This window comes from Misgurnus anguillicaudatus, chromosome 7 (genome assembly GCF_027580225.2).
Source record: "Misgurnus anguillicaudatus chromosome 7, ASM2758022v2, whole genome shotgun sequence".
In the NCBI taxonomy this organism is placed as follows: Eukaryota; Metazoa; Chordata; class Actinopteri; order Cypriniformes; family Cobitidae; genus Misgurnus; species Misgurnus anguillicaudatus.
In genome coordinates this window covers 23,010,014-23,035,000 of record NC_073343.2, presented here as the reverse complement: position 1 = coordinate 23,035,000, position 24,987 = coordinate 23,010,014, and the positions used below count along the sequence as shown (strand labels likewise).

Below are 24,987 nucleotides of genomic sequence, written 5' to 3'. Positions count from 1 at the left end.
CTCAAAACTTAGCAAATGCATAGTCATGTCTAAAACCACCTTAGCAACCACAAAGCAGGTCACTTAAACCACTCAGAACACCTTAGCAACAGCATTGGAACATGCCTGAAAACTACTCAAAAACCTTAGCAACCACATAACAACGTGTTTAAAACCACTCAGAATACCTTAGCAACTGAATATTACCATGCTTAAAACCAGTCCAAACACCTTAGCAACAACTTGGCAACATGTCTAAAACCACTCAGAACTTAGCAAATGCATAGACAACATGCTTAAAGCCCCTTAGCAACCAAAAAGCAACCACATAGCAAAATGCACCTTAGCAACCACATAGCAACATGTTTAAAATCACTCCTAACACCTTAGCAACTGCATAGCAACATGCCTAAAACCATTCAAAACTTAGCAAAGGCACAGACATGCTTAAAACCGCCTTAGCAACCACAAAGCAGGACACTTAAAAGCACCCACAACACCTTAGCATAGATACATGAAGATATGCTTAAAGCCACCTAGCATCCAAAAAGCAACCACATAGCAAGCAGCATGCTTAAAACCACTCAGAATACCTTAGCAACTGCACAGAAACACACAACCATTATGCGTTTTGCGCACTTTTGCTAAAAGTCACACACAGATCTTGTCTTTGATACAGGTACAGAATATTGGCTTTTGACCATGACCTGCTTAGTTTCTCGGACTTGACGTTTGAGGACTGGCCAGCTGTGCTCATCACTAATCCTAAAGATGCTCAGTACCTGAATCCAGAAGTGGAACCTCTCGGTCGCATACGCAGTTCTACACACATCAGGTGTCTCTGTGTGTGTCTTCTTAAACCTTCAACCATTCAGACCAAATGAAAAAAAAAATTTCCCATTCAAACCTTATTCAAGTTTATCTAGTGCATGGAGTCTTGTCCTGTCATTCCAAGATTGTCTTGAAGTTGTCCGTTTGGCACACAGCACTTATCGTTGCGGCATGTGCTGTGCATTGGTTTGTGTAGGGTCCTGGCCTTCTCGGAGTCTCCGATCACAGCTGTGTATGTTAGTGTGGATGGAGATACACTGGGGGAAGCTGTCAGTGTAAAAGGACCTCTGTATGTGCTACCATGGGATTCGTCACTCTACTCTACAGGACTGCACACCATCAGTGTTAAAGTGGAGGTACTTTAAGATAAAAAAATTCTTAAGAGATCCTTTTGGAGTATTTTAAGTACTTTCTTCATGTGTGCATTACAACATATACATGTGTGGTCCTTGGGATTGGACCCACAATCTTTTGCGCTGATGATGCATGCAGTAACATGTTTGCTTTATTACACAAACTATTCATATTTGTGAAGCAAATAACACTATTTTAATACAGAACTGATTGAAGTTTTTCACTACAATTTCCCAATTGGCTGAATAAAATGGCTGTGCCATGTTTGCTATTCTCATGCCAGGACTCAGCAGGTCGCTCAAAAATACAAGAGCAGCTGTTCACCCTGGAAGAAGATCTTATCCCCGGCTTCAGCTTCACACAATCCTTTATTCTCCTCACAGACCACTACATACTGGTAGGAAAACAACACAAATCATTGGCTAAGTAAAAATGAATACATATAAGATGCTGTATTGATATACTACATGGTTTTTAAATCATATGATAGCAGCTAGTGTAATACAAATTTTAATGAATTATAATGTGTGACCCTGGACCACAAAACCAATAATAAGAAAATCAAAATATTGAGAAAGTCACCTTTAAAGTTGTTCAAATGTCTTTAGCAACTGCATCCACTCACAAAAATAAAGTTTTGAAATATTTACGATAGGAAATGTACAAAATATCCCCATGGATTACTCGTACATAATTTTCTAATGATTTTATTGATAAAAGAAAAATGTATTATTTTGACCCATACAATGTATTGTTGGCTATTGCTATGAATATACCTGTGCGACTTAATGTTTTGTGGTCCAGGGTCACATTTATGCATTTCTTGATTCATCTACGCATTTCTTATTGTAATATTTACTGAACGTGTTTATAGATAATTATGCATCTTCTGTGTTCCCACAGGCGCGGATTTTATTTGTCACAATAGTGTTAATAAACCTTGGTGGGCTTGTAGTCTTCAGATATATGGATGTGTCTTCTACAAGAGGTATGTACTAGATTGGATTATTTTACAGTAAAACCTTAAAATAAGGTTGTATTTGTTAATATTAGTTAACATGAACAGTGAACAATACTTCTACAGTAGTTATCATTCTATATATAAAAGCTGCAAAAGTCTCTAAACGACACCACAGTCAAAAATAAGATAATAATATTAATCGAACTCTAATGTGTATTATAGATTCATCAAATACTTTTGCTTCAAATCCGCTTAATCCTGGCCTCAGTTCATTCAAATTTATCGGTGTGTTGGCTGAATCCATTAAGAGTCATTTACTAGACAACATGTCAGAGGGATTTGCATCTGAGCTATTGAAATTCTGAGCTATTGGCATTAATTAACATTAAAGGTCACATAACACATGCTGTTAAAGGCACACCAGGCAAGTCTGAGTATTATTTCTCTACTAGCTCCCCCTAGTGTCTGGGAGTAAATGCTTTCTATATCTGAGACCTTACGAGACTGAATGACACCGGGTCGGATACAGCGAACTTGCAAGTGGGGTATTCTTCCTACAGACGGTAGGGGCGGGCGAGAGGGTCTTCATTCGTCATGTAATGAGTCATTTAACCATATACCGACTTACGAAGATGATTTATTAACATAAAAATGCTGCCTTGTGTCCCTTTAAAGGACAAGTTCGGTATTTTACACTTAAAGCCCTGTTTTCAGATTGTTTATGGTGAAATAGAATGGTTTTGACTGAAATTTCGACGTATGCGGCTGCCCCGAGAGTTTTTGGGTGTTTGTGTTTCACCTCCCACCTCTACAATGGGTTGATGGGTGCACTGGAACAATCCTTCCTTAAATGCATTAAACTTTCGTTTACAAAGACGTGAAACTCACCGAGTGGTTAGGTGTGTTCACTGGTATGCTCACACAAAAATCGCCGCAAAAGATGCCCTCCAACAGGTGTTTTAGCATTCGTTGTTAACTTGTGGACCAAACGCCTCACACTCATACATTCTTCCGCTGAGAGCTTGAATAATAGACACTCCAGCCCAGGTGGTGGCGCTAATCCGCAGTTGCCATTTGCAAGAATAGAAACAAAGTTCCCGGCGCGGAGTAATACCGTACCTCACAGCACATCTAATACAAGTCAATGGAGTTGGCAAAAACTACGAGAAAACCTGTTGGAATGCGTATTTTGCAGCGATTTTCTGTGAAATACGGCTCTGTGTAGTTAATGCCACTCCATCTGAAAGCAGGTAATGACGATTTACTACTAATCACGAAAGCGACTTTACTAATGAGATACGCATGAGAATCGCAGGTAATTTAACACACACCTCTAGAGGTGAGTGCACGCGAACGCGCTGATGACGCATGATGTCTGCGTGAACAGGGTGCGCAATGGCATATGCAAAACGCGTTCACAGAGGAGGAGCAAAAATTGCATGCGTCCAATTATTGCTTTCGGTCCGATTTTAATAATTTGTTGAACATTTTTTTGGGCCTACGCTTTACACAGAAACACTTTAAAGGAAAACACCTAAAATATTGAAAAACGGTGGTGTTACCTTTAACATAGTGATTGCTATGAGGATGTGAGGAGACTTTCAACCAGCATAACTAAAAATGTTTCTGGATCAAATCAAACACCTTGCCTTTAATTGACGATTTAACTCGTTAATGGCAGGGAAAGAGTTAAACACTGCTAATAAGTCAGAATGCATGAAATAGCTTTAAACCCTCCCTTTAACAAAGTTGGTGTTATAATGCATTTACTAATTTTAACTGTAGGTAATACAACCTTAGTCTAAAGTGTTAACAGTTTTATTGTAAAAAATCTGTTCCTTTTGTGATGATAGGTCATTTTACAGGATTGATTTGTCAAGCATTAACATCCTTACATCTTGTCAGTAAAATCAACGTCTACTACTACTCTCTACTGCTGTTCAACCTGTGCACTGCGTTAGGTAAGTCATTGTCAATTTTTGCAAATTGATTGGACATAATCACTCATAACACCGAAATAATATTTTTTCAGATCTTAAGAGTGTTGTTTAATCTTTGCAGAAGTGTGAATAAATGGTATTAATGACATAATTATACATTTAATTTATTATAGATAATTACCTTTCAGTCTTATAACCTTACTCATAACCGACCCCTGACCCCATTTGTGCACAATGAAAGTATGTCCAGGATGTTGTTGTTTTTTGCAATTACTGTTAAGAATTGTGTTTTGTCTGGTGTTTACAGGCCCATGGTTCATTGGGGAAGTAATTGATGGGCACACTGGAGCCTGCTTTGCTTTTGGGGTGTTTGTGGATGGGCATTTTCATGAAGGAAGTCTGTCTTTTGCTGTTGGATTTTTGCAGGTAATGCAGCATTTTTTTTATGCAGATCATTATGAGTACATCCATGAGTACATCAGGGTTGGACAAAAGTCAGATTTTAGGAATTCCTAAAAAAGTCCTTCAGTTGGAATTTGAAATGAATTCGATAAATTGGAAAGACAGGAATGTCATACAGCACATAAAATAATATACATCCTGTTATGTCTTTCTCAATTCAGTTCTAAATGGATCACAACCTTGAATTGTATAAAATGAAATCCTGTCTGTGCCCCACAGGTCCTCTTCTTTAACATGCCTCTCACGTTTTACCTCTGCTGGAGTATTCATCACAGATGTCACGGCACCAACTTCCGCTCGCATTTCTGCCAGCCAGGTGGCCGCCTGTGGACTATGCCGGTGCACGTGGTCATGCTGGTGCTTTTGATCTGGCAGGCCTATTCTTGCTTCTTCTTGCTGGCGACCTATGGGCCACTGGCGTTTTTCCTGTCTCCAGTGCGTACATGGGCCCTGCTCATGGCTGTGCTGTTGGTGTACAGGGTCTGGTGCGGACCGCCGCCTCGTTTCTCTGATGATAGTAAAACCAACAAACCTTTGTGACAGTGACACCATTGTTATCACCCATAGTATTTGGCCTGTATACTTTTATTGACAGACATTTTGTGCCAGGTTCTTCCATTTTTTTGCCTTTTTCTCTTCAGTATCAGATTTGCCAGTCATTGCCATCAGATGTTAGGAAAGCCAAGTTCGCATTCAAATTCCTATTACAAACTTTTTTATTAACACTAAGACACGTTTTTAGAGTTTACAGCCAGGGCAATTCCCCCAAAATAAAAATCCTTAACCTAATCAAGATTTACTTTTCCTCATGCTATTCCAAACCTGCGATTTTAGTATTCCCCATAGGACAGGTTAAAGGAACACGCCCAGATTTTGGGAATTTGGCTTGTTCACCGTGTCCCCCAGAGTTGGATGGGTCCATGCATGCCTTTCTTATCTCCGTGCGTGCTGTGGCTCTGTCTGGCGCGGCCCCCGCTAGCTTAGCTTAGCACAAAGTCTGGACGTAAATGGCTCCAGGTAGCAAACTGCTCCCAATAAGTGGCAAAATAACGCGAACATTTTCCTATTTACTGTATGTGTTGTGGTTTGTATAGTCACACTGTGTAAAAATAACAAGGTGATATGAGAAACAGCAATCTTTTAACAGTATACATTCTGGGAACTATATTCTCTGAAGACGAAGCACTGCTACTTGGGCGGAGTGATTTGCTCGCAGCACCCGAGAAGCCCCCTGCAAATCACTCCGCCCAAGTAGCAGTGCTTCGTCTTCGGAGAGTGTAGTTCCCAGTATGTATACTGTTAAAAGATGGCTGTCTCTCATATGACCATGTTATTTGTACACGGTGTGACTATACAAATCACAACACATAAATAGTAAAATGTTCGCGTTGTTTTGTCGCTTGTTGGGGGCAGTTTGCTAGCTGGAGCCATTCGCTTCCAGACTTTGTGCTGGGCTGGGCTGGCGGGGGCTGCGTCGGACGGAGTGGCAGCGGGCACGGAGATGAGGGGGGTGTGTGTGGACTTGTCTGGCTCTGGGGGATGCGGTGAGTGGGCTAGATTCCCAAAATCTGGGCGTGTTCCTTTAAAGCGATACTTCAGCCAAATATCAAAATTACCCCATGATATACTCATCCTCAAGCAATCTGACATACATATGTCCATCGTCTTTCGGTTGAACACATTTGGAGTTGTTTTGGTGAATGTCCTTGCTTTTCCAGGTTTGTGGTGGGAGAAGGCAGGGATCAGGGAACAACTTCTGACTTTGAATCCCAAAAAAGTGCATTCATTCTTTACAGAAGTAATCCAAACGGCTCCAAGGGGTTAATAAAGGTCTTTTGCAGGTAATCAAAGCAATATTGTAAGAAAGCCGTCTTTGCTTCAAGATGGGGATGAATGCAACTTTTTTGGGGTTTAGGGTCGGAGGTTGTTCCCTCATCCCTGCTTTTTACCATTGTAGAGCTTGGAAAAGCAAGGACATTTGCTAGAATGGCTCCGGATGTGCTTGTCTGAAAGATGATGGACATGTGTATCTCGGATTGCTTAAGGGGTGAAATTTGGCTGAAGCAGAGCAAAGTTTATCCTGCTATTTTTTATACAATTACTTTTATACACGTTTAATAGATTTATACATTGTGCGATAGAAATTTAAACATGCATAAAATTGTCATGTCTATATCCTTTTACCCTTTGCCATATCTTTTAAATCTATGTACATGTTCAAATTTGGTGATCGTGATTGATTTTGAAACGCACAAGAACCACATTTGCCACCATTGTTGCCAAACCACTTAAATTTCAGTCTGTTCCTCTCTGACCTAGAATACTGCAAACAATTCATACAGCCTACTTTTATGATTCATATTTGGAGCTTGACAGCATCTAATTTATGAAAAGTCAACATTCTGCTAAACCTCCATGAGAGAAACAAAAATAGACAGATTTGAAATTACATGAGGGCAAGTAAACAATTTAATTTTTGAGTAAACTGTCCCTTTCCAGTCTCCAAGACGACGTTACGTACCTTTTACTCCGATAAACTGAATAACACTTGTCAAATCGTACTTGTTTTAATGAGTAAAAGGCATTCAAGAAATGAACAAAACTGCCTGAATTACTGACTAAATCTTTATGCATGAAACTGCCACTGCGGTATTTCTTTACAGAAAGAGGATAGACACGATAGGATGCTCATTATTGCATGCAATAAGTCAATCATATGGAAAAACAAGCTGTCCATTTTATCAGTTGGATCAGAGTACTGTCTTATATTGTAAGTTTTAACTACACTGTACACTGAAACACATCAATATTTAAAATTAGGCCAAAAATTAGAGTCAAAATAGCACAACTTAACGTAGCATACAGATAACACTGAATGCATGGACACAATAAAATGTGCACAGTATTCACAAAATTTTCATGCACGATTGCAAACCACACAAACATCCTAAAAGACAATGACCATTTTTGTAAAAAAAAAAACTGTTTTCATTGAGGTCTTTCTTTGCTCACATAATCCACTTGACGGGTAACAGAAAGGGTTTCTGGTGTATTCACTGATGTGTGTTTTGTCACTCAACGTCTCTGTTGTCTCTCAGGAAAGTAAAAACTTAAACAAAAGGCTGCTCTAGTTTGTCTTTCAATAACCTGAATGTTATTTCAGACCTGCGGTTTAAAGGTTCATGATAATGAGAGTGAACATTTTTAGAAGAGTCATTTATTCAATTCATGTTAATCTAGATTTGTGATGACAGTAGGATTTTATGAATGTTTGATGCGATTATTGTATATATTTTTTATTATTTTAATGTGTTAATTCAAAATGATATTGTAATGTATATTGCTTCCAGTTGTTATGCACTGTTTATGGGCATTCTCTGTTTAAGTGATGTGGCTTTCATAGTTTCAAATGCTGTCAGGAAGTGCACACTTTTTTTGTGTGAAAGCACCAAGAATTGTCTGTTGGTATTTTTTTCTGTGAAACACATCTTCTATTTTGAGATATTTCTTTAAAAATTGATTTACAAAAAAATAAGGGGTAAGATTAGTTTTAAATCTGTGAAATTTGACATTTTTCATCTCCTTACATTCATTCACTGTAAAAACAGGATTTGTTGATTCAACTGAAAGTCAGTTACCTGGTTACCTTTAAATGTTGAGTTAATTTAACTTAAAAATATTCGTTGACTTAAACCAGGCAACTTACTTTATTAAGTTGAGCCAATTTTTTTTCAGTGTTGGTTTATCTGGCTGTATTCACATATAACACAGTAAAGAGATTTAATATTGTGATTTGGTTTCATACTTTAAGTAAAAGGATTGTTTAAGAAGATAGGACTTAAAAATCTTGATGCATACACAATATATAAATTAGCATACACAAAATATATATATATATATATATATATATATATATATATATATATATATATATATATATATATATAATGTTTGCACATAATATATTTGTGTGTATTGTGTGTAATATCATCTATATATAAATACACCCATACATGTATACATTTAAGAAAAATGTAGTTTATGTATATATTTTTATTTATATATATAATATAAAATATATTGAAATCTAAATAAATATTTATATACATGTAAATGTTTCTTAAATACATATATGCGTGGGTGTGTATTTATACATACAAAATAATTACACACAGTGCATATACATATATATTATGCGAAAACTAATATTTATTTTGTATGCGATTAATCGCGATTAATCTTTTGACAGCCCTTATATAAATTACAAAACATTTTTTAATTCATTCTTTTATTAGCAGTAAAATATATTTTTTAAACTATTCATTGACAACATTAAATAGACATTTAAGAGAAAAACATTGTAATGCTTAATTAGTAACCCAAGTACTCGCTGAACTTATGCTTTTACTGTAATCGACAGTACACTTATTACAGGACAAGCGTTTAGAGCAGCCAAGTTCCTTGCTCATAGGCCCAATGAGTATCCAAGGGCTCAGGGAAAACACCACCTTCCGATGGACTGACTCAGTCTGAAATTTTGACAATCTGTTTACCTACGTTGCCTCCGGTCATCATGGAGCAAAAAGCATCTGAAAGATAAGAGAGAGTGAGGTAAGATGTGCCACCATCTTAACACCCTAAACATTTGTAAAATTATCTATGAGTATAAATATTTTATTTCATTCTTTGATTTCACTTTAATTTTGATCTTTGACATCACCTTAGTCAGTATTAAGGATATCAGGGTTACATTTTTTAGGATGATTTTATGTAGAAACGGTGAAAAAGACTTTTTTTCACATGCATGGTTACATAGAGACTTGTTATACAAGTTTCACAATATCAGGTAAACTCAAAGGGCTATATTAAGTTACAGTATGTACACATACATGTGCAGCTAATGATCAACCATGTGCTCAAATAGTAGCGGTCCGGTAAAGTGTACAGATAGCAAGTACTAAAATGCAGTATAATCAGGAATATTCATGTAACCTCTCATTGCCTGGAGGAAAACTTACAGGGGACATTTCACAAAACATTTTAAGATATACAATAAATCTTAGATGTCTCCAGAGTATGAATGTGAAGTTTTAGCTCAAAATACCATATAGATATTTTATTATAGCATTTTAAAATTGCCACTTTGTAGGTGTGAGCAAAAATGTGCCATTTTGTGCAGACTAAGGGGTGGTATTATTCTCCAAACACACTTAGTGGAATTATGACCAAAAAGTTATATTTTGGTCTTTTCTGACCACATGACTTTCTCCCATGACTCCCCTGGATCATCCAAATGGTCATTGGCAAACTTAAGACGGGCCTGGACATGTGCTGGTTTAAGCAGGGGAACCTTCCGTGCCATGCATGATTTCAAACCATGACGTCTAGTGTATTACCAACAGTAACCTTGGAAACGGTGGTCCCAGCTCTTTTCAGGTCATTGACCAGCTCCTCCCATGTAGTTCTGGGCTGATTTCTCACCTTTCTTATGCTCATTAAGACCCCACAAGGTTTTTTTAAGATGTAAAATAAATCTTTGGTGTCTCCAGAGTATGAATGTGAAGTTTTAGCTCAAAATACCCTATAGATAATATATTATAGCATATTAAAATTGCCACTCTGTAGGTGTGAGCAAAAATTTGTCATTTTGTGCAAATTAAGCGGCGGTATTATCCCCTTCTGACATCACAAGAGGAGGAATTTCAATGACCTATTTTTTCACATGCTTGCAGAAAACGGTTTACCAAAACTAAGTTACTGGGTTGATCTTTTACACATTTGCTAGGTTGATACAAGTACTGGGGACCCAATAATAGCACTTAAATTTTCATGATATGTCTCCTTTAAGTAGCAAGTGCCATAGTGTAGCCAACCAACTCCTGTATCTGTATCCATTTACAGCAAAAAACTATTAAAATTTTTTTTTAATATGTATGCAAAGTACACTATAGAAAAATAATGAAAGCGTCATCTCTCACCTCCCATGTTTTCTATACCATTTACAACAGTTTCCAGCACCTGTAAAATAAAAAGAGAAACAAACTGTCCATGTGTGGATTATTAACAGTTCATTACAGCCACAGTATGTGTTATTGACTCCTCTTACCTTTATCTGCCCTGTCTTTACCCAGTGACTGAGCTGAACCAGACCTTCCTCATGTTTCTCCATGTAGTTCAATACTACAAACCTCTCCCTGTAAACACATTATGTAAATATCAAATATGAAGACTAAACCACATACACATGTGGCAGATGACAGGCAATACAACCTACTTTCCTCTTTTAAGGGTTTTGTACCTTGTGATGTTTTTACGACATAAAGTATCTTGGGTATCTTTACTAAGAGGTGGAGGATAAGGCACATCCTTATTGTACTGTGAGATCTGGCCACACAGGATCACATGACCACCGGTATTCATCTGCACAGATAGTGAGTGCCGCACTTAAACGCATGACCTACAATGATACAAACCAATCTTAAAAATCAGCACAGGATGTAACAACTGTACCTGTGATATAACAGCGTCGCTGATGGGACCCCCTACATTATCAAAGTAAATATCAATCCCATTGGGGCAATGTTCCCTCAGAGCTGAGCTGATATCTTCAGTCTTGTAGTTAATAGCTGTGGTAAAACCCAACTCGGTCACCAAGATCTTGCATTTCTGGTCTGAACCGCAGATTCCCACCACTCTCTCACAGCCATCCAATCTGCCGATCTTAAACAACAGTAAGGACCGTTACTATAACATGACACATCACAAAAGCATACATTAAGGACTTAATACAGTATCAAATAATGCAAATGTCCATTAAAGGTGCAATGTGGGACTTTTAGAAAGATCTCTTGACAGAAATGCAATATAATATACATAACTATATTATAAGTGGTGCATAAAGACCCTACAAAATGAATTGTATTGTTTTTATAACCTTAGAATGAGCCGCTTTTTATCTACATCCATGTAAGGGGACCCACGCTGTAAGTCACCATATCGCACAGCCATGTTTCTACAGTAGCCCTAAATGGACACACTGTTCTGTAGAGCGTGTTTTTTCACTACGTTGTCTCAGAGGATGATGTGTTTGTCCTGTGGGGGTTATGCATTTCAAAAAGGAGGAAGTCCCACACTGTACCTTTAACAGACATAATATTATAGTTTAAACTTTTCTGAGTGTTCTTTATTTTGCTATGCAGTGTCTGAGTGATTGCTAGTCTTATGCTACGTGCACACTACCATTATCTCTGTGTGTCACCCGTCTCTATCAATAAGGTGGTTAGGGGGTGTTCCTAATTATTGTTGTCCTAACAATTATAAACAAATGAATAACCTTCCACTGCAATCCTTACCGCTAGAAGCTGCTTAAATTTACACACTGCACCTTTAAAGGCATAGTACATGATCTCTGAAAGCCAATGTTGATATTTGAAATCACCTAAACAAACACACCCCTACCCCATTAGAATCTGGACCTTTATTTGATAGACCCGCCCCACACATATGCAACCCAGGCAACGATGTTGGTTAGTAGACATGCCCCTTACTGCTGATTGGCTACAAGTGTGCTTTGGTACTTGGCCCGACTACCTTTTCCAAAGTGTTTTTCAAAAATCATGCACCCCACCTTTAAGTATTTCCCACTTTGTGTGCCTTATGCACAATGTTAAGTGGGCGTGACATCACATGCATGTGATGTCTATGGGACATTTAATTTGTGCTATATTAAAAATCCTAAGCATTAGCAATAGTAATGCTTGCCTTATTTAAATATAGGTTGACAGATCACATTTCTCAACTTATAAATTACCTGTCCAGCAATCGACCCACAAGCACCAGCTGCTCCACTGACAACCATTGTTTGATTGGTTCCTGGATTCACATGACCCTTCTCTCTCACACCTAATAGAGCAGTAAGACCAGGCATACCCACTGCTCCCATAACATATGACAGGTGACCATCTACCATCTCTGGGTTAACCTGCGTGCATGGATACACCAAACATCATGTATATATATATATATATATATATATATATATATATATATATATATATATATATATATATATATATATATATATATATATATATATAAATAAAGAGAAACTGACATGCAACAGTCATACATGCAGAAATAAACAATACCTTTTGTAAAAGACTTCCATCCATCACATCATAAGTCTGCCAGGACCAACTGAAAGAGGTGACAATGCTGCCAACAGATAATGCTTCATTCTTGCTTGCCACCACAATTCCAACTCCACCACCATCCACAGGCTCCTCTAATCTCCATGGCAACAGGTAGTCAGCACCAGTATCATCGTTCATGCGACAACGCTGCAATACGTATAGTGTTTATATTGTTAAGTGTTTACATTTATATAGTTTAGTGCAGGGGTTTCAAATGTGGGTCACAAAAAGACACTTGTGTTGAAAGACACAAAAATAGTTTAGTAAAGTTTATAACTAGCAAATGACATTAGTTTTGATATCTGCCATTAGGCTAAAACTCTAAATTTAATCTTACTATGAAATTAAACATATATTCATTCGTACAAGACAAGGAAAATGAAAACAACTCTCAACTGAAAGAGTATTGCCCACATTTTCCATTTATAAATATTTGGTGAGTCTTAAAGGGACACTCCACTTTTTTGAAAATAGGCTCATTTTTTTTCCAGAGTTAAACATTTGATTTTTACAGTTTTGGAATCCATTCAGCCGATCTCCGGGTCTGGGGCTACCACTTTTAGCATAGCTTAGCATAATCCATTGAATCTGATTAGACCATTAGTATCGCGCTCAAAAATAACTAAAAAGAATTTTTCCTATGACAAAAATATTGACTCTTCTGTAGTTACATCGTGTATTAAGGCAGACGGAAAATTAAAAGTTGCAATTTTCTAGGGTGAGATGGTTAAGAACTATACTCTCATTCTGGCGTAATAATCAAGAACTTTGTTGCTGTAACATGGTTGCAACTTGCAGCAGGCGCAATTATATTACGCAGTGCCCGAAAATAGTCCCCTGCTATTGAAAGTTACCAATGGGACTGTTTTTATGTGCTGCGTAATATCATTGCGCCTGCTGCACTCAAGTCCTTGGGTATTGCGCCGGAATGAGAGTGTGGATTCTTGCCATATCGACCTAGAAAATCGCAAATTTTAATTTTCTGTCGGTTAGTACACGATGTAACTAAAGAAGTAGGAAAAATATTGAAACTCCTCTGTCATTTTTGAGCGCAATGCTAATGGTCTAATCAGATTCAATGATTATGCTAAGCTATGCTAAAACCGCCAGTCCCGGAGAGTGAATGAATGGATTGCAAAACGGTAAAAAAACCAAATGTTTAACTGAAAAATTAGCCTATTTTCAAAAAAAGTGGAGTGTCCCTTTAAAGGTGCAGTGTGTAAATTTTGGCAGCATCTGGTGGTGGGGTTGCGAATTGCGGCCAACGGCTCAGCCCGCTGCTCGCCCCTCACTTTTAAAACACACAGAGAAGCTATGGTAGCCACCACCGGACAAACATGACATCGTCGTAGACAACTTAGTTAAAACACTTTGTTTGTTAAGGGCTTCTGTAGAAACATGGCGGCACAAAATGGTCCATGTTAGGGGACTCTCTGTGTATGTAGATAAAAACGTCTCATTCTAAGGTAATAAACACATAGGCTAACGGTTCTTTATGAAAGGTCATTATACACCCCTGATAATATAGTTTTGTATATTATTTTGCATTTCTGTCAAGAGACCCTTCTAAAAATTACACACTGCACCTTTAAGATAGATTATACTTGTCAGGGTGGGTACTGCAAAAGTTTTGGGACCCCTGATGTAGTGAATGTAAATCCGTTTTTACGCGTATAGTAAAGTAATGATCAGTAATACATTTATTTTAATCAGTTTCACAACAATTACGTAATCATTAATACTATCCTTCATTATCACATAAAGGCCACGAGAAGCAAGGTGATCTCACCATGTAAGGGTCAACTGACAGATACAGTGTCCGAACCAACACCTGTCCTTCTTTCAGCTCACTGGATTTTACAGTTTCCTCTACGCGGAAATTACCAGGAACCGGGTGACCATTTTTGCCTAATGACATGCAGAGAAATTGAAAGTAATGAAGCTATGGAGAGACAACTACCAGTCAACGTCGGTTAACTGACTACGTTAATGAGCAAAGTCAACATAGTTTACCTGGGCGAGAGTGCAGAACAACTCTTTTCACTTTTAACATTGTATGCTCAGCGCTTTAAGGGTAGTACGTGAGATCTTCTGAAGTCAGTAAATCCACGTCCAAAATCATGATTGCAGCGGACAGCGGATGCACTTCTTCCTGAAACAATCACGTGGTCCTCAGACGCTTTTCTTATTGGCTGGAGGGTACGCGTTAAAGGGCTGGTCACAAATTCCATGTGTTTACTTTGCTTGCACATTTAGGTTGAGTTGATGTCTTACTGTAACACGACAAAACATCATATTTGAAGGTGTTTTGTTGTTATTATACTAAAAGCACACGTAGCATTGATATAATACGCTTACACTGGCCTCAAGAATGTTCATATAAGGCTATCTTATATCGTCAAACTGCCACGACGAATATACTAATGTGTTTATAGCTAAATGCAAGTGAAAATGACATCACTGTGCAATATGCAGCGGGTGGCGCTCTTACCAACGAGGAAGTGACGCTACAGGCAAAAGGCTTAAAGTTTTTTTCTCTTTTTTTCTTGAAAGCAACACGAAAAATATCTGGATCGCTGGAGCAACGTCGCAGATGCGTTTAAAGGTAATGTAAGCAATTTCTACCCGGTTTACTTTATATGCACGTCCACTTGTAAAAATACATACATTTATGTAGTTTTATGCAGGATGTAGAAATAGTACGTTTACCTAGAAGGATTTCGAGGGTGGTTCCCTGTTGTTGACAAAAACAATTAGATGTGCTTTTACATTGCAATCATTGTACGGAATATTGAACTGTTGCTGTAACCTTTTTTGCACGAACGCAGCAGCCTTGCATCTGCACATGTGAGAGGTAACCGAAAGTGCTTATCAGCAGAAAAGCAGCACTGTTGCAACAAATGCATCAATTTGCTTATTATTATTATCATCAAGTAAATGCTTTCCCTTTAAATCAGTGAGGGTCTCAGCAGTGCGCTGTCAGTTTTGTACCTGCGTTATGATGGATCATGTTACTGTTGTGCAACATTTGGTGGTGTTGCAACAACTGTGTCTTATAAACTTGTGTTCGCCTCCCCCAAAGCCAACGCAGTACTTTGCAATCCTGACTGAGTGCATGCATAATTTACTGAATAGTCCACTTACATCAAGGACAGCATTAAAATAATTATGTACTAATTTGCGGTCGCGCATTATTGCGTTTAAATTTGAATGCGATAATTTAGGTGATTAACCTGCCAAGGCAAGTCAGTTTGTCTGAGAATATATGCATTTACAGTGTTGTTGCACAACACAACATAATAACACAATGACATTACCATTTGAAGCCAAACCTCCAAACAGTAATTTTCGAGGCATCATATTGTTTATTGGTAGCCAGAAACTGGTACACTCGACACATGCCATACCCACAGAATGACCCGCATGTCTGTTGGCTTTGCACTTTATTTTAAGGCACAGCAGGGAGAGTCCACAAACACTGACACCATTAGGCCTGTGGGTGTCTCCTTACTCGCGGCAGCACATGCTCGATCATGTCCGAGACTCCTGAACCTCTGCACGCATGCAGAAATGATCCCTATAGGGCGTATTGGTTTGTATATGGACTGATGCGTAGTCTAGAACTGTAAAAAAATACTATTATGAAGGCAGTCTGTTTATTACAGTCGGTTGGTACTCTCTGCTAACTCTAACAGTGTTTCCTTTTTGTGAAGGTCCCAAGTCTTTCTTTTGCTTAATATGGATTGGGTTTTTTGCTTGTTTCTGACGTAAAATACTACTATAGGGAACGTTACTATAGATATAGTCTACAATGTAAGTTATATAATATTAAATCTCCACCAAATGTAACTTGGAATATTGTAGGTATTTTTATGTGTTTTCCGTTTTCACTTTCGAGATATTTTTTTCACTTTGCCTTGCTTTTCTTTGCTCAGTTAGTTCAAATATCAGGATTGTGTAATTCGTTGACTTTATTCAGGTGTGGATGGGGTTATGTTTGGTGCACGCTTACACTGAAACGTTTCCCAGTGACGGAATTTCCCGCATGACCCGTGCATTTGCTGTAATTTGCAGCGCCCTGCATGGAGGGGAAAAGCCTTATATGGTCGCGGAAGTGGGTGTGGCCAACAGGACAGTAGGGGATCACAAGACTTCTGCTGAAAAGAATCTTGCTCCATACTCCGTATACGAGTAAACTAGTGTGTGTTATTGGCGTTTTGATTCGCATATGTGTGCAATAATAACGAAATCGCGTGCAATTTTTGAAACGTCTCTCCCGCCATTTTCTCAAAGAAGCCCTCCATTTCCATTTCTCGGTAGTTGCGTTTGTACGCGGATGATCTACCTCTTGACTTGAATATTACTGGAGTGAGGTCAGCATATCATGACTCAATCGTGGATAAGCATGCAGTCATTGCTGTGCTGTTGCGCTGGTCATTCGGCACATGGACCGTGCCGTTGATCTTAGGACGAGCACAAACTAACCAGAACGGTAAGAATTCTTGTTTTAAATGTCTCGACAAATAAGCTCAGTAATAATGTGTGCAGAAGTGAAAGACTTGTTCAGCAAACCGAAACCATGCAATAGACGATAATTAACAAGTTGCTGCAAAATATTAAGCATAGCTCACCACTTCCTATTTGTGCTCTTTGCGTTTTGTCAACGATGAAAGCAATAACTTCAAATCACGTTTAGTACAGTTGACAACTATAGGAACAGAGAATTGGGGGGCTTGTCATTTACTACTTTCATTATTGCGCCGCTCAAGCCTGCTTCATAGGGTGTATTGTTGTCCCACTGTGTTGCAGTATGCCACGGTATTAGTGACTGGATAATCCCTTTTGTGCAACAAAGGACTTCTGGTAAATAGCGCTGAGCTGGCTGCACTAGGAAGGGGTCCAGGAAAGGCACTGATACAGTATGCAAACAGGACGTGTCTCAAAACATATTGAGTTGTCTGCCTAAGTAGCATTTTTTTGGGGGGTGGGGGGCGTTTGTCAAACTTAAAAGGACGACATTGCATTCCGTCTGTACTGTTTTGTATTTGTTTATCTAATGTAATTTTGGTGGTGTCTTAAACGAGCGTTTTGTTATTACAACAGCGTTTCGCATTATATAAGTAACGTTAGTCACAACTTTTAAAACGTGTTTAGCTTTTTTGTAGTACGCGTTCTTTGCAGACGCCCCCTATTATGCCCACAATGCTATATGTGGGCAGCTCACTAATTTGAGACACAGCCACTCTCTCAAATCAAGGGGAATTTTAGCGCGTGTCTCGGCTCTCGTGCCTCGTCAGTAGTTTAAATTAAAAAGCAGGTGCGATTAGGTAACAGTGCTTGTTAAAGGGGTTACCATCCATTGCCACACATTTGCATTGGGCATAGTTACAAAATAACATGTGTTATCATGCAGTGAAACGCGTTGGCATATATTGACCTAACACTATGTGTTCTTTACTCTTTAACTGGACGCTGTTTTGGTTGATGCAATTGTTGTTTACATCGTACTAGTCCTAGGAGTGTTTCTCATTATTGGATTGCGCCACCCCTGAAAAGACTGCAGCTTTAGATGGCTGCTCTAAGTACTGCGTGTTGTCTTTTCTATTGATTTTACTTGGGGTGATCTCGACATAGGGCAGAATGAATATAAGCGTGAATGAATGAGCCCTTTGTAACATACTGCAACTCTGCAGAATATATTCAGTGTTTTGCTTTGTCTTTTGACTGTGGAGTCAACTTAACTTGGTTATTGTTAGTTGCCATTTAAAACTGTGCATGTTCAAATTGCTTGTTAAAGGGATAGTTCACCAAAAAAAATGAAGGATCTGGCGTCATTTGCTCGCCCTCATTTTGCTTCAAACTTTTATAAATTTCTTTGTTCGCCTGACTACAAAAAAAAAGGTGTTTGTAATCGAGCAGATCTGGGGCACCATTGACTTCCATAGTAAGAGAAAATAATATTGTGGAGGTGGATGGTGCACCAGATCTGTTTGGTTAGTACCATATTTTTTAAAAATCTTCATTTGTGTTCAGACAAACAAAGGAATTTATACAGGTTTGGAGCAATGTGAGGGTGAGTAAATGATTACAGTATTTTCTTTTTTTCTGTGAACTGTCCCTTTAAGAGACCACTGACAAACAAAGCAAAAATTTTTCTCGGAGTGTTTTTAAACTGGCTTATTGAATTGAATGAACTATTTATTTATTTATTTATTATAAAGAAATATCTAAAATAAGTTATTTATAATACTATATAATATATATATATAGGGATGGGGCCGATCCGATCCAGTATCGGTATCGGGACCAATACCTGCGTAATTCACGTATCGGATTTTCCGATCCAACATGCTTAGATATCCGATATCCGAGCTGTCTGCGCTTTAACGTTGTCTGCTGAAATGATTTCGAAAGTGATTCCCGCCGGCAGGCTGCAAACTGTGGAATGGATTTCCTGAACGGAGGCGCGGCTCAACGAGACACAGTTATGAGACACGCCCCCACGCAGGAAATCCATTCCGTAGTTTGCAGCAAGCTGGATAGTGCTGCTGACTGAGGCTAGACAACATGTCCGCTGTGTGGAAATTCTTTACCTTGTAAACACCGCAAAGCAAGACGGCAAAATGCAATGTTTCCAAAGCCGTTATTCAGAGAGGCGGAAGCTCCCTCGTGTCGTACAACACAACAAACGCAATCAAACATTTAAAAAAACACCATGTTAAAGAGCACAAGGATTTTTTTGCCAGTGGGCGCTACCTGAACTATACAGACGAGCGTCAACCAAGTTAACTTAGCTGAGAAGTTAAAAGGAGTTCCAGCCCTGAGCTTTACTTCAGATATTTGGACTTCAGATGTCTGCACAATGTCGCTAATAAGCCTCACAGTGCACTTGTGTGTGTGTGTGTGTGTGTGTGCGTGTGTGTGCGTGTGTGTGTGTGTGCGTGTGTGTGTGTGTGTGTGTGAGTTCTTCAGTTGTGTGTGCGTGTGTGTGCGTGTGTGTGTGTGTGTGTGTGTGTGTGTGTGTGTGTGTGTGTGTCTGTGTAAGATGTTTACAGTTATTGCACTTTTCTTCAGATATTTTGACATCAAATTTGTTGATGTGTGTACTTGATTTTTACTGTTCAGATGCACATCGTTTTATTAATAGTGTAAGATGTTTACACTTGCACTTTTCAATCCTAAATGTTCAAGACGAAAGTATTTGTAATTTATGAAATGTAATAAATATTGACAATCAATTTGAAACCCTTACAGTTGCATATTTGTTTTCAGAATGGGATTTTTCCTGTTAACAGGATTCCCTGTTTTTCTGACTTCCTTTTCTGACCTTAAATTTACCTCAAGTTGCCTTTTGGGACATACATGCATGCATACATACACATACATATCATACTTGCCTGTTGAGAGGAGTTTATTTCAGTATCATATAAATTCAACAATAATGATAATATTAAATGCAGCAAATACAGCGCTGATATCGGAATAGTATCGGTATCGGCCGATATCCAAATTCAGGTATCAGGATCGGATCGGAAGTGAAAAAATGTGGATCGGTGCATCCCTATATATATATTTAACAAAATTAGTTTTTGTTATTCGCTAATGGATGGAACTCATAATATGCATATTATTTATTTACCTGGTAACACCAATAAGGTTGTATTTGTTAACATTAGTATATGCATTAGCTTACATGAACTAACAATGAACAACACTACATCTATATCATTACTTCATCATTTATTAATAAAGTCGCATTAAAATTGTAAAGAAAACTGTAATTTTTTTCATTTTTATTTAAAAATTATTTTTTTAAATTCATGTGCCCTTATAATTTTTTAATCAAAAACGCAAATCTCCTCCCCTCCTCGAAATGATCCCTCTTTATTTCTGGTCATATGATGTGCCAGGTGGGGAAAGATTGCAGCGATTAGCAAATAACAATATGACCTTACTTCAAACGATCCAATCAGTTCTTGATGGACAAATTCAAGTCCAGTCTTACCTTTTTTTTAGCCGTTTCAATCGTATACGTCACCACGGGGAAAATTAAACAATTGCTACCTTCGTTTCATTGTGACTTCGATGTTGCTCATTTCAGCATTTACTAATAGATTTTCAAAATATTTTTTTTTTGTTACTGTTAACATTAGTTAATGCACAATAAACTAACATTAAAAATGTCAACAATCACATTAAATAACATTTAACAAAGATTCATAATAACTGAACTATTTTGTTAATAGTTAGTTTAAATTAGCTAATGCGTTAACTATTGTCAAATACAACCTTATTGTAAAGTGTTACCATTTATTTAATTTAGCACGCATGATTTGGGGAAGGATTAACATTGCAATGCTTTGTTTTTCTGCAGTGTAAGAAATACTGTATTACTTCACCAGATTACTTGGAAATGCTTAGTTTGTGAGAAATCGGTGAGCTATACAAAAATGCAAGACAGAAGTTAATTCCTCCTAGAGACATCTGTGATTTCATTCTGCCGACTGAAACCTGCAGAATGCTCTGTATGTTCGGTGATGTGACTCTTGCAGATGCAGCCATTGAGATGTCGATGCTGAAACGATATATTGTGCAGCCCTAATTTAAATTAGAAATGTCTTTATGCATGCAGATGTGACACTTCTGTGGTTTATTGTAAAAAAAGAAAGAAACCAAAGCATGTTAATGGTATACTTCTATTGATTTTCAAGATATTTAAATAACTTGATCGTATTTGTATACTAATGTAAACTATTGGGGAAACACCTTAAAATCATCTCTCATTTTGAAACTATGCTGGTATATTTTCACACTCTCGGTGGGATGTGTGCAACTGTACATCTGTCCTGCTCTTACAAACTGTTACTCTCTGCAGATACAATAAAACCCCCAAATCTCACTTTCCTCTGACTCACACATTTAACAGTGACACACGTTTCACTTTGATTGGTCGCTTAGATTAGTCAGTGTCCTTTTGTGCATTCTTTGCACAGTGAACATACTACCCTAAATGTTTATAATCTATGTACTTTTTCATGTGCACTAAGCTACAAATAGCACAGCTACACAACCCTCAACAATCCCCCTTTCTTGTTTAATTCTTTCTGCAGTGCCCCATTCATGAAAATGCTGAAAAGTGCATTTTAGTTTAACCCCCTTCAAGGCTCAAAGTATTGGCTAACTATAATATTTTGACTACTTTCTTCTCAGGTTGTCTCCTATGAATGGGCAACAGGCTGACTTAAAGAGCTCTCGACCCAGTTTAACATCCCAGGAGCTTAAGATCGGGCAGTGAAGATAAAACAAATAGACATGTTAAAGCCACACTGCACTGCAATTGTTTTTTCCGCACAACGGATGCTGCAGTTTTATATTTTAAAGCTTACTCATATTCCTACCATGTTGAGTAGGTTTGGATGACCATTAACTTAAGGATTAAACAAAAGATCTGAAGGTCAGAGAGATATTCTGACACATTTATTCATATTGGGGAGAACTTTGTGTGGTTTGGAGATTTAAACTTTTTTGTCTCCACCTGAACCACCCACTCCAGCCGTCACCAGTATCGTTATTCATGAAAGTCATGAGTTTGCAACCTCAGCCGAAGCCTAACGCAAAGAGAACAGGTAAACGTATCACTTTCTTTGCCGACCAGGGTGTGACAATGAAAGAAGCTTCTCAGCATACACAAGCTCCAGCGTACTATGGGATTGGTGTCCCTCCCTCAGGGCCAGGTCACAATGACAGAGGGGGTGTGGAAAGCTCCAATGCAGATGCGCCACATATGTACCTCAATTCTGTCATTTTCAGCCCAGAGAAGGGTGAACAAAGCCGTGGACACTACCAACAGACAATGGCCATGAAGTGGCCACACCAAGACCCATCTTTGCAACCTCAACAGAGACCAAACAATTGGTCACAAAGTTTGACAACTTGGTCCCAGAACTTTGCCCCATACCTAGGGGCTCAGACTGCTTTTGCAAAACAAATGCATGAGGGCATGCCTGTACAAAACCAGCCTCAGCAGCAACCTGAACCCTCCGCTATCAGGGCAACCGAAAAACAAGTGGCTAGCGTGGAGGCCTTTAGGGATGCCAAAACCGCACGGAGCATGGACTGGGAGCAACAGCAAACCTTTCAACAGACACAAAAGCCTGGAATGTTAAATCCACAGCAACACAACCAACCTACCACTGGGAATTCTGTTCTGCAACCTTTCCAGTTAGCTTTTGGACAGCCTAAGCAGAACTTGGTAGCCGGTTACAATTGGACTTTGCCAAATTTGAATTACAATGCGCCGGCAAATACCCAACATCAGATTCAGCAGTTGCAGGAGCAACAGCTGATGCAGAGACAAATGCAGCGGCACCACGAAAAGCAGCAGCTGGAACAGCAGATGCGTCAGCAGTCGCAGCAGCAACAGGTACTTCGTCAGAAACCGCCACAACAGATTTCACAAACGCAACCGTTGCAACAGCACGCACAGCTGATAAAGACTCGGCCACCACTACAACAACATATGCAACAACTGGACTTGGTACAGCAGCAACAACAAAAATCTGAGCCACCACATCAGAACCAGCATGTAGTGGACAAATACTGTGATGGCCAACAGCCACATGCACTCTCAACTGAACAGCATCACCCCTCATTAACAGGACAATCCCAGGAGACGGCCAATCCACCGACAACCCAGCCCCAGGATTCTGTACCCCAGCAATCCATTGAGACTCATCAGCCTGCGCCCCGGAGATCACGCCGGCTTTCTAAAGAGGGCGCGGGCCCTGCCTCCGAAAACCCATTTGTAATGCCGGCTGATCATCCAACACAAGGTTCACAAAACGGGGCTACCGAGACCAGTGCTATGCAAGACATCAGAGCTGCTCCTACAGGCGTAATTCAGAGCACACGGCGTAAGAGGAGGGTTTCACAAGAGGTTAATCTGGAAACCTTGGCTCAGAAGGCTTCGGAAAGAGAATCTCTTCCCCCACGTAGCGTCAAGGTGAGTTGATATTTCCTTTCTTTTTTCATACTTAACTAAAACTAAATTGATATTTGAACTTTAGAGTGTGCAAAGATTCTGTGATATTGTTGGCAATTCATATTGTGATAGGGAAGGGTCATAATTTACCCTTACCTACAAGAAGTTGACATTAATATGTGTTTTTACCTGTCTGAAATGCTTACAGGTTCTGCAGGTTTCTTGGTTGTTAGAAAGTTTTATGTTAGTTTAAGACAGTCACTGACTGTAACCATTAGGTAACAAAATCTGTAGATCCAGAACAAAGGCAACACCAACTACTGTCTCTTGGGTGACGCTTCAAACAAATGACAGCAAGTGCACCACACCCTCAGCCCACTGGCATGCTGATTGTGGCTAGAAGGGATACAGCTACAGCAAAATATTGTAAAATCCTATATAGCCAAAACTGGTGTTTTTTTATCCTAATCCTACCCCCAAACCTAACCCTTAACCCAAGATTTCACGTAATTAAGGCCATAGCTGTATCCTATCTAGCCAGAACCGTTTTTCATCCTACCTTCAAACCTAACCCTTAACCCGACATTTCACATAATTTAGGACATAGCTGTATCCTTTCTAGCCAGAACCAGCGTTTTTCATCCTAGTCCTTCCCCCAAACTTAACCCTAAACCCAAAATTTCATGTAATTTAGGCCATAGCTGTATCCTATCTAGTCAGAACCAGTGTTTTCATCCTAATCCTACCCCTAAACCCAACATTTCACTGAATTTAGGCCATAGCTGTATCCTATCTAGCTAGAACCATTGTTGTTCATCCAAATCCTACCCCCAAACCTAACCCTAAACCCAACATTTCACTGAATTTAGGCCATATCTGTATCCTATCTAGCCAGAACCGGTGTTGTTCATCCAAATCCTACCCCCAAACCTAACCCTAAACCCAACATTTCACGTAATTTAGGCCATAGCTGTATTATATCTAGCTAGAACTGTTGTTTTTCATTTTAATCCTACCCCCAAACCTAACCCTAAACCCAACATTTCACGTAATTTAGGCCATAGCTGTATTATATCTAGCTAGAACTGTTGTTTTTCATTTTAATCCTACCCCCAAACCTAACCTTAAACCCAACATTTCACTGAATTTAGGCCATAGCTTTATCCTATCTAGACAGAACCGTTGTTTTTCACCCTAATCCTACCCCCAAACCTAACCTTAAACCCAACATTTCACTGAATTTAGGCCATATCTGTATCCTATCTAGCCAGAACCGGTGTTGTTCAT

General features: G+C 38.8%; 3 protein-coding genes across 7 annotated transcripts in view; 2 read left to right on the top strand and 1 right to left on the bottom strand.

The window, feature by feature from the left end:
• LOC129417697 (transmembrane protein 62) overlaps nucleotides 1–5,506 on the top strand; it is an 18,204-nt gene extending 12,698 nt beyond the window's left edge. The window contains exons 8-14 of the mRNA XM_055172525.2: nucleotides 659–814; nucleotides 1,007–1,166; nucleotides 1,448–1,561; nucleotides 2,068–2,152; nucleotides 3,979–4,086; nucleotides 4,373–4,491; nucleotides 4,747–5,506. Coding sequence (XP_055028500.2) covers nucleotides 659–814; nucleotides 1,007–1,166; nucleotides 1,448–1,561; nucleotides 2,068–2,152; nucleotides 3,979–4,086; nucleotides 4,373–4,491; nucleotides 4,747–5,067 — 1,063 coding nt within the window. The 3' untranslated portion in view covers nucleotides 5,068–5,506. The remainder of the gene's footprint in view (nucleotides 1–658; nucleotides 815–1,006; nucleotides 1,167–1,447; nucleotides 1,562–2,067; nucleotides 2,153–3,978; nucleotides 4,087–4,372; nucleotides 4,492–4,746) is intronic.
• Nucleotides 5,507–8,782: 3,276 nt separating this feature from the next.
• Nucleotides 8,783–14,889, bottom strand: LOC141365344 (prostaglandin reductase 2-like). 4 transcript variants are annotated; one of them, XM_073869597.1, is made up of 9 exons: nucleotides 14,733–14,889; nucleotides 14,509–14,627; nucleotides 12,675–12,866; nucleotides 12,338–12,508; nucleotides 11,038–11,247; nucleotides 10,802–10,947; nucleotides 10,634–10,721; nucleotides 10,506–10,545; nucleotides 8,783–9,116 (listed from the first exon to the last, which is right to left on the bottom strand). In XM_073869597.1, the coding sequence occupies exons 1-9, from the start codon at nucleotides 14,770–14,772 to the stop codon at nucleotides 9,052–9,054; spliced, it is 1,071 nt and encodes a 356-aa protein (XP_073725698.1). In that variant the 5' UTR covers nucleotides 14,773–14,889; the 3' UTR covers nucleotides 8,783–9,051. The 4 variants fall into 4 exon arrangements, 2 of the variants coding, with proteins under 2 accessions (XP_073725698.1, XP_073725699.1); XM_073869598.1 differs by having other exon boundaries at nucleotides 8,784–9,116; nucleotides 10,826–10,947; XR_012370558.1 differs by lacking the exons at nucleotides 8,783–9,116; nucleotides 10,506–10,545 and having other exon boundaries at nucleotides 10,826–10,984; nucleotides 11,074–11,247.
• Nucleotides 14,890–15,040: 151 nt separating this feature from the next.
• The window catches only part of LOC141348965 (mitotic deacetylase-associated SANT domain protein-like), a 36,828-nt gene continuing 26,881 nt past the window's right edge, over nucleotides 15,041–24,987 (top strand). Inside the window, exons 1-2 of one of the 2 annotated variants that reach the window (XM_073869596.1) lie at nucleotides 15,041–15,324; nucleotides 21,930–23,721. In XM_073869596.1, coding sequence (XP_073725697.1) covers nucleotides 22,294–23,721 — 1,428 coding nt within the window. In that variant the 5' untranslated portion in view covers nucleotides 15,041–15,324; nucleotides 21,930–22,293. Of the gene's footprint in view, nucleotides 15,325–16,814; nucleotides 17,212–21,929; nucleotides 23,722–24,987 lie in introns of those variants that run through there. The other variant, XM_073869595.1, reaches the window with a different exon arrangement.